We start from the raw sequence: 10,480 nt of genomic DNA on the forward strand, positions 1-10,480 counted from the left end.
TGTATTTTAACTTGTATAACATTTCTTTTTGTTATTTATAGCTTTTGGTGTTGCGTATTGCTGTGTACGGCTACCGCTGAGCAACAAGTTTCACAACTCACGCCAGTGATATTAAACCTGATACTGATCATCCTCCTCCGGATCCTGATACTGATACTGATAGTGATCATCCTCCTCCAGATCCTGATACTGATACTGATCATCCTCCTCCAGATCCTGATACTGATACTGATCATCCTCCTCCAGATCCTGATACTGATACTGATCATCCTCCTCCGGACCCTGATACTGATAGTGATCATCCTCCAGACCCTGATACTGATACTGATCATCCTCCTCCGGACCCTGATACTGATCATCCTCCTCCGGACCCTGATACTGACACTGATACTGATCATCCTCCTCCGGACCCTGATACTGATACTGATACTGATCATCCTCCGGACCCTGATACTGATACTGATACTGATCATCCTCCGGACCCTGATACTGATACTGATCATCCTCCTCCGGATCCTGATACTGATACTGATCATCCTCCTCCGGACCCTGATACTGATACTGATCATCCTCCTCTGGATCCTGATACTGATACTGATCATCCTCCTCCGGACCCTGATACTGATACTGATCATCCTCCTCCGGACCCTGATACTGATCATCCTCCTCCGGATCCTGATACTGATACTGATACTGATCATCCTCCTCCGGACCCTGATACTGATACTGATCATCCTCCTCCGGATCCTGATACTGATACTGATCATCCTCCTCCGGACCCTGATACTGATACTGATCATCCTCCTCCGGATCCCGCCCACCCCAGGTCTGCTCATCTTTCCTGTGATAGATGGCCAAAACCATTCACGATACTCCAAGTGCCTAATGAAGCATCAACATCACATCCCCGCTTTTATATCCTGTCCTTCATCCGGCCACATAGTTCCAAATTTCTGCCACCTTTTGTGTACTGAGTGTTTCCTGACTTTATTCCTGAAAGGTCTGTTACCTTGTTGGATAACTTCCGACCGCTCCTTACCGTCAACTCCTTCTTGTAAGGACATTGAAGGTGAGAGGAGTTAAGTTCAAAAGCCACGTGAGGGGCATTTGTTTCACACAGAGCGCGGTGGATAGCTGGAATGCGCTGCCCGGGATGGGGTGGAGGCAGGTACACCGGGAACTTTTAAGAGATAGTTAGGTCGGCACAGGAATGTCAGGAAAATATTGACATTGACCTTGTGTAGGCAGAAGGGATTAGTTTAGTTGGCCATTTGATAACTGATTTATTTGGTTCGATACGTCGTGGGCTGAATGGCCTGTTCCTGTGCTGTTCTGTGGCGTGTTTTAACATGTCATCTCCCATGTACACTGCCCTTAGGACGAGATGGTCACCCACCTCTTCGTGCATTTGGGAAGGGGATCTGGAAATGGATACCTGTGTCACAGTCCATCCCCGGCAGCTGCCCCACAGAGGACTCTCTGATCTACCGACACACAGAGACGGACATCAAGTGCTGCCGGCAGATCATCGACTCAGTGACAGACACCGTTGGCCTGCCCGAAACTTGCTGGTCTGCCAGCACTGGAAGATGTCCACAGGAGGGCGTGCTGAAGGTCAGACTCAATCTCGATACAGACTCAGGAGGGAAGGATCACGGTCAAGGCTCCTTCTGCCACTACATGTGGAGGGGCTTCTCACCCTCTGGAGATTAAAGATATAACTATTAGCAACACCCACAAAATGCTGGTGGAACGCAGCAGGCCAGGGAGACCCTTGTCCTGACGAACGGTCTCTGCCCGAAACATCGACAGCGCTTCTCCCTATAGATGCTGCCTGGCCTGCTGCGTTCCACCAGCATTTTGTGTGTTGCTTGAATTTCCAGCATCTGCAGATTTCCTCGTGTTTGCTTATGTAATTATTAGCTTTATTTCCCACCCTACAACAAAACATACAGTGAAATGCACCGTTTGTATCAAATCAACTCAGAGAAGATTGTGCGGGGCAAGTGGTGCCACACATCTGGTGCCTGCATAGCACACCCACAAGCCCTAACCTGTACATCTTCGGAGTGTGGGTAGGAACTGGAGACCCAAGCAGAACAAAGAGAATGTACAGACTCCTTTCACTCAGAGGTGGGAGTCGAACCTCAACAGTAAAGGAATGTACTACCCACTACACTGCTGTGCTGCCCTTAAAGAGTGTATTACCCCAGGAGGGCCACTCTGACAGAGTGTATTACCCCAGGAGGGCCACCCTGAAAGAGTGTATTACCCCGGGAGGGCCACCCTGAAAGAGTGTATTACCCCGGGAGGGCCACTCTGACAGAGTGTATTACCCCAGGAGGGCCACCCTGAAAGAGTGTATTACCCCGGGAGGGCCACTCTAAGAGTGTATTACCCCGGGAGGGCCACTCTAAAAGAGTGTATTACCCCGGGAGGGCCACTCTAAAAGAGTGTATTACCCCGGGAGGGCCACACGAGTGGTAATGAAGTTTCAAATGAAATGGTTTCAAAATGAAGATAACACTACAACAATGACCATGGATGGAAAAGTTTTGAACTGTTTTTTCTTTTGTATCTATATATTTTTATTACAAATTAAAGTTTGTTTTGAAATATAAGAAAATATCAACACATTTTCCATCAGGTTTCAATCAAACCAGCACTCCAATGGACTTGGCCTGGACTAGATGGGCCGAGGGGCCTGTTTCTGTACTGCACATCTCTATGGTTCAACCTGAGAAGTTTCTGGAATTGACCTTCATGCAACCACAATGACCAGGCCAGTTTTTAACCACAGATCTCTTTCCACAGATGACACACACAAAGTACTGGAGGAAATCAAAAGCAGGCAGAACTTAGGAGGGTTAACGCCGCCTAATGGCAACTCCTTTGCGTGCTCTATTTCCATCTTTAATATCTCCATTTTTCCCTTTCAGGGTTCTTATGAAGACCCTGACCTGGAGTTACACGCTGACTATGGTTCTTTGCTGGAATGGGACCCGCACGGGTTCAATAACTGACCGTTGTTTGGCACGCCAAGGGCTCGGCCTAAGAGTCTGGCTCGAATTCGGAAGCCTAGGATCTCGGGGCTCTGGAGCTGGACAGATCGAGGGTGGTGTCACACCAGGAGACCCGTGTGTCGTCGGGGTGTCTGCTGTGCGCCTGGAGACCTGGGATTTTTGTGATCTTCAGGCACAGAGCTCAAAAAAAGTGACGTAACGGACTTTTAACATCGTAAACCAGCGAGTTGTTTGTTATGTCTCCCCGCTCGCTGGGAAAATGGAGACACCTCTTTCTCCCTTATTAGAGAGAGAGAGAACCTGCGGTATGTCGAATACCGGGTGAAACACGAGGTGTTTGGGGTAACTGCAAATCTGTGTCTTTGCTGTTGCTTTGTTCACGCTTGAGTGCTCGGTGGGGGTGCTGGTGGGGGGAGGGGGATCGTTGCTCACTGCCGCTTATACGCAGGAGGGGGAAGCTGAGGGGGGACTTTGGGGTTCTAACGTTTAACTGTTGTTCATTCTTTGGGGCACTCCTCTGTTTTCGTGGATGTTTGCAAATAAAAAGCATTTCAGGATGTATATTGTATACATTTCTCTGACATTAAATTGTACCTTGAAACCCTTGAAATCAGTAGGTCAGGCAGAATCTATGAAGGGGAATAGACCATTGAGATGCTTCATCAGGACTGGAAAGGAGGGGGGATGAAGCCAGAATAAGAAATGTGCGGAGGGGTAGGTGTACAAGCTGCAGGTGACAGGTGAGACCAGGAAGGTGGTGGGTGGCAGAGAGGGGATGAAGCAAGGAGCTGGAATGGGGTAAGTAGAAACAGTAAGTTTGTGCTGAATGTATTTTTTTTCTTGTGAATATTGTGTCTGTCATCCGACATGACTGTGATACTGGTGTATGTTTTCTAGCGTTCTTTCGTATACATGTTCTTCTGCAAATGACAACACACTTTGGAAAACTTTATCTTGAATTTTTTTTAAAAAACCCAACAATTACAAGGCACACAGATGAAGCCACGTCAGCTTGCACATCTCCATGGGAGGCTTTGCCAACGGCTTCTTACCGCTTCCTGCTTATGCCGAAAGTCCTTCTCCCTCTCCAAACGGTACTGCTCGATCTCACCCTGTGCCTCTTCTTTCGCCTGCCTCAGCCTCCGGGCCTTCCCTGAAATTAGAATCAAGGCTGATCATTTGCTTGAGCTCAGAGCCCTCCCACTGCCTTCAATAGGAAGTAAGTGAACCCTATCGAATGGATTGGAAGGATGTGGCCGGATGATCACACGGTGAATTGACTGGGCCTCCTGTGTGGGAGAGGCATTCTTGTTCTGGGCGGGTTTTTCAGTGTATACAACTTTCATCTTGCCAGGCCCACTCATTACTCCTACATTGTAAGTTGCCCAGCGTATACAGTGTCTAACATGACTCAACAGGAAAGAGGTACAGGAGCCTCAGGACCCACACCACCAGCTTCAGGAACAGTTATTACCCTCGACCATCAGGAAGGAGGTACAGGAGCCTCAGGGCCCACACCACCAGGTTCAGGAACAGTTATTACCCTCGACCATCAGGAAGGAGGTACAGGAGTCTCAGGGCCCACACCACCAGGTTCAGGAACAGTTATTACCCTCGACCATCAGGAAAGAGGTACAGGAGTCTCAGGGCCCACACCACCAGGTTCAGGAACAGTTATTACCCTCGACCATCAGGAAGGAGGTACAGGACCCACAGGACCCACACCACCAGGTTCAGGAACAGTTATTACCCTGGACCATCAGGAAGGAGATACAGGAGCCTCAGGACCCACAGGACCCACACCACCAGGTTCAGGAACAGTTATTACCCTCGACCATCAGGAAGGAGGTACAGGTGCCTCAGGACCCACACCACCAGGTTCAGGGGCAGTTATTACCCTTGACCATCAGGAAGGAGGTACACCTAGTAAAAGTAATATTGGATTATGAGGAAGTTTTATTCCCGTAATTTGTTCCAATAAAAGTCTTAAATTTGTCCAAAAAGGTTGAATTTTAGAGCAAGACCATGTAGAATGTAAAAATGTACCAGTTTCTTGGTTACATCGGAAACACTGATCAGATAAACTTGGATTTAATTTATTTATTTTTTGTGGTGTAATATATAATTAATGTAAAAAATTATATTGCACTAATCTTAACCGAACATTAATCCAATATTACTTTTACTAGGTGATATTGAAGGGACAAAACCAAAACTCAAACTTAATAAATATCAGAAAGAATTTATAAAAATTGCGCTGGCTGTAGCCAAAAAGGCTATTGCAATTACTTGGAAATCAGATACATATTTAAGTATAGATTGTTGGAAAAAAGAAATCTATGGCAGTATTCCATTAGAAAAAATTACTTATAACTTAAGAGATAAATATGAAACATTTTTGAAAATCTGGGGCCCTTATTTACAAAAGACAGGATTAAATATATAGGTGCTCTGAAGAGAAAATTAATGGCTACTTGGGGAAAGAAATAAATACATATACTAAAGTTATTAAGAACTCCATGGAGCATGTGGAGACCTTCCAACAACCAGGCACTCTTTCTTTCTTTCTTTTCTTTCTTTCTTAATTTTTTTTATATAGGGAAGTTAGGGGGGAGGGATTAAGGGGAGGGGGGAAGGGTCACATATCCTTTTTTCTTCACTTGTAATCATTTAAAAATTTAATTAAATAAAATTTAGAAGAAAAAAAAAAAAAGGAAGGAGGTACAGGAGCCTCAGGACCCACACCACCAGATTCAGGGACAGTTATCACCCCTCGACCATCAGGAAGGAGGTACAGGAGCCTCAGGACCCACACCACCAGGTTCAGGAACAGTTATTACCCTCGACCATCAGGAAGGAGGTACAGGTGCCTCAGGACCCACACCACCAGGTTCAGGGACAGTTATTACCCTCGACCATCAGGAAGGAGGTACAGGAGCCTCAGGACTCACACCACCAGGTTCAGGAACAGTTATTACCCTCGACAATCAGGAAGGAGGTACAGGTGCCTCAGGACCCACACCACCAGGTTCAGGAACAGTTATTACCCTGGACCATCAGGAAGGAGGTACAGGTGCCTCAGGACCCACAACACCAGGTTCAGGATGTTTAATCCTATTGCTACATTGGCGTTCTTGCTCCGCACATCCACCTCACATCACCTGATGATCCTATGATTTCAGTCTCTGAAGACAACGTGCGAACCCACGAGTCTTCAGGAGGGTGAACCCACGAAAAGCATCCTGCCCTGATGGGGTACCTGGCCAAGTACTAAAGACCTGTGGTGATCAAAAGGGGGTAACTTCACTCAACTTCACTTGCCCCATCATTGAACTGTCCACAACCAATGGACTCGTTTTCAAGGACTCTTCATCTCATGTTCTTTATATTTATATATATATATATATAAAAATTAATTATCATTTCTTCATTTGTATTTGCACAGTTTGTTGTTTTCTGGTTGAATGCCCGAGTTGGAACCATCTTTCACTGATTCTGTTAGTTATTTTTTTTACAGATTTATTGAGTATGCTGACAAGAATATGGGCCTCAGAGTCCTATATGTACTTCATAATAACTTACTTTGAAGTTTTGAACATTTAGAATACAGAACATTAAACAGCACAGCACGGACCCTTTGGTCCACAATGTTGTCACAAACTTTTAACCTATTCTGAGCCTCACCCTCCCCTTCCACATAGCCCTGCATTTTTCTTTCATCCATGTTCTCTTACATGTTCTTAATGTATCTGGCTGGATGTTCCACACACTCTCCACTCTTTGCATACAAAAACCTACCTCAAACATCCCCAATAAAATTATGTCCTCTCGTTCTAGTCATTGCTGTCACAGGAAAAAGCGCTGCTGACCACTCTACCTACATCTCTTATAAACCTGTACGCCTCTATCAAGTCATCTCCTATGGGGAATGATCAGCGTTCACCAGAGGGATTTTGTCAGCTTGGATGGCTGGAGATCTGAGAGCTTGGTGCAGGACTTGGGTTTTCTGGATGCTTAGCTCAAGTCCCAGGAGCTTGTATGCTCTGGCAGTAGCATCCATTATGCACTGCAGATCCTCCTCACAGTGAGCTACGATGGTGTTGTCGTCCGAGTATTGGCGCTCCGTGATGGAAGTAATTGACACCTTGCTCTTTGTCTTGAACCTGTACTTAGAGAACCTGGACTCCTTGTGGGAGGTCCTGGCCTGTCAGATGAAAAATGGTTGCGATGAGAATGGCATACAGAGTCGGGGCACTGATGCACCCTGTTTGACCCCGGTCTCAACCTTAAAATTCGCTGTTTCGGAGCCGCTGGTGCTGATGACCATTGCACTCATATCATTGTGTAAGAGCTGCAGGATCTTGAGGTATTTCTCCAGGCATCCGATTTTGGACAGTACCTGCCAAAGGGCAGGACGATTTACAGAGTCAAATGCTTTTGTAAGGTCATTTAAAGTGGGAGATTTTATTCCCAGGCTTTCTCCTGCAATTAACATGCTGTAAAAATCATGTCAGATGTTCCTGCGGCTGAACAGAAGCCACACTGAGACTCACACAGGAAACCTTCTGCCAGAGGAGAAAGCCAGCCACGTGCCCTGCATCCTGATAGATAATACAGACTGGTTTGCATACCTGATAGATAATACAGACTGGTTTTCACACCTGATAGTTAATACAGACTGGTTTTCACACCTGATAGTTAATACAGGCTGGTTTTCACACCTGATAGATAATACAGACTGGTTTGCACACCTGATAGTTAATACAGACTGGTTTGCACACCTGATAGTTAATACAGACTGGTTTGCACACCTGATAGATAATACAGACTGGTTTTCACACTTGATAGTTAATACAGACTGGTTTGATACCAACAGTTAATGTAGACTGGTTTGCACACTGATAGTTAATATACACTGGTTTGCACATTGATAGTTAATACAGGCTGGTTTGCACACTGACAGTTAATGCAGGCTGGTTTGCACACCTGATAGCTAATGTAGACTGGTTTGTATCCTGATGAATGAATCATATTAGGTTTTATTCCATAAGACAGAGGAGCTGAGTTAGGCCATTTGGCCCATCGAGTCTGCTCTGTCATTCCATCATGGCTGATGTATTATCCCTCTCAACCCCATTCTCCTGCCTTCTCCCCATAACCTTTGAATCGGCAACCTATTAATCCCCACTTTAAATAGACCCAAATGTTACACAACCGTTTGTGGTAATGAATTCCACAGATTCATCACTCTCTGGCGAACGAAATTTCTCTTCACCTCAGTTCAAAAGGGAATTCCTTCTGTTCTGAGGCTGTGCCCTCTGGTCTTATACCTCCCCCAACATAGGGAACATCCTCTCCACAACCACTTTATCTATAGGTTTCCATGAGATTCTCTCCCCCCCCGCCCCCACTCATCCTTCTAAGCTCGGGACCCTGAAACGCTCCACATACGTGAATCCTTTCATTCCCAGGAATCATTCTCGTGAACCGTCTCCAATGTCAGCACATCTTTTCTGCTCACAGCCCTCCAAATGCGGCCTAACCAATGACTCATAAACCCTCCGCATCACGTCCTTGCATTAGGTGCGCAAACCTCCATTCGCCCTGATTATTCCGTGAGGAAAATTCAGGTTTACTTCTGATTAATTATTTTGTTAATTCATCTGCACGGGCACGAAACGAGGCTTTTGCTGTCTGGTTAAATAATGTACGGTTGAAGAATATCAACTAAAGCAAAAAGGCAGAGGTGCCATTTTTCATAGTGACCGTCTATTTCACAAAGTAATTACAAAAAGCTTACGTTTCCTAGCCTCGGCAACTTTCTCCGCGGCTCGTTTCTCGGCATGAAGGAGTTGTTGTATTCCTTGCGACTGACTGGCCATTTTATTTTTTCTCTCCGAATCCCTTCTCCTCCTCCGGATCAGGTACCAGATGGTGCAGAAAGACCAGGATTCCTCCTGGTCCTAGCGCGCATCGGATTGTTTCGGCGACCTGCTGTTCCCCATTACAGTCAGGCAGTGAAATTCACTGTTTTAGTGCTCGGCTGATTTCGCAAATTACTAATAGCACTTACGTCACAGATATAATGGATGTGCCAATAATAATTTGTATTCCTTCGACAGTAAAGGTCGGGTTTGCAGGGCAATAGGATCTGGTGGTAGATGGGGACAAACTGGGGAAGACCAAGGCAAAAGCGAGAGCAGGGTGTTCAGGAGTGATGTCAGGAAATGAATATTAATACAGTTTGTGTTAGGAGCCACAAAATTTTATCAGGCTAAGAGTCCAAATAAAATGTCAACAGTAAGACTCCACGATAAGGTTTCAAAGTTCAAAGTTGATGTATACATCATCAACTATCAACATCATCATCATCAACCCTGAGATTAATTTTCTTGTGGGCAAATACAAAGAAACACTATAGAATTAATGAAAAGACTACCCACAATAAGATAGACAAATAACCAATGTGCAAAAGACAACAACTGCAAATACAGAAAAGACAACGTCAGTAAGACGAAAGAGCTGATTGTGGACCAGGAAGGGTAAGATAAAGGAACACATACCAATCCTCACAGAGGGATCAGAAGTGGAGAGAGTGAGCAACTTCAGGTTCCTGGGTGTCAAGATCTCTGAGGATCTAACCTGGTCCCAACATATTGATGTAGTCATAAAGAAGGCAAGGCAGTGACTATACTTTATTAGGGGCTTGAAGAGATTTGGCACATCAACAAATGCACTCAAAAACTTCTATAGTTGTACCGTGGAGAGTATTCTGACAGGCTGCATCACTGTCTGGTATGGAGGGGATACTGCACAGGACCGAAAGAAGCTGCAGAAGGCTGTAAATCTAGTCAGCTCCATCTTGGGCACTAGCCTACAAAGTACTCAGGACATCTTTAGTGAGCAGTGTCTCAGAAAGGAAGCGCATATTATTAAGGACCTCCAGCACCCAGGGCATGCCCTTTTCTCACTGTTACCATCAGGCAGGAAATACAGAAGCCTGAAGGCACACATCCAGTGATTCAGGAACAGCTTCTTCCCCTCTGCCATCCGATTCCTAAATGGACATTGAAGCTTTGGACGCTACCTCACTTTTTTTAATATACAGTATTTCTGTTTTTGCACATTTTTTAAAAATCTATTCAATATACGTAATTGATTTACTTGTTTATTTATTATTATGTTTTATTTTATTTATTATTGTTTTTTCTCTCTCTGCTAGATAATGTTTTGCATTGAACTGCTGCTGCTAAGTTAACAAATCTCACGTCACATGCCGGTGATAATAAACCTGATTCTGATTCTGAAGAAAATAAAAGCAGACAAAATAATAATAATAATTAATAATAAGCAATTAAGATCAAGAACATATGATGAAGACTCCTTGATAGTGAATCCATAGGTTGTGGAAACGATTCAGTGATGGGAGTAAGTGAAGTTGTGTGAAGCTGTATCCT

At 45.0% G+C, this 10,480-nt stretch overlaps 1 protein-coding gene across 1 annotated transcript in view; it reads right to left on the reverse strand.

The window, feature by feature from the left end:
* Window positions 1-9,176, reverse strand: part of LOC140720127 (V-type proton ATPase subunit G 2-like) — a 14,958-nt gene extending 5,782 nt beyond the window's left edge. Inside the window, exons 1-2 of the mRNA XM_073035017.1 lie at window positions 8,824-9,176; window positions 4,076-4,176 (exon numbers count right to left, since the gene is read on the reverse strand). Coding sequence (XP_072891118.1) covers window positions 4,076-4,176; window positions 8,824-8,905 — 183 coding nt within the window. The 5' untranslated portion in view covers window positions 8,906-9,176. The remainder of the gene's footprint in view (window positions 1-4,075; window positions 4,177-8,823) is intronic.
* Between the last annotated feature and the right edge of the window lie 1,304 nt (window positions 9,177-10,480).

The sequence above is a fragment of the Hemitrygon akajei genome, chromosome 2, assembly GCF_048418815.1.
Source record: "Hemitrygon akajei chromosome 2, sHemAka1.3, whole genome shotgun sequence".
Classification (NCBI taxonomy): domain Eukaryota; kingdom Metazoa; phylum Chordata; class Chondrichthyes; order Myliobatiformes; family Dasyatidae; genus Hemitrygon; species Hemitrygon akajei.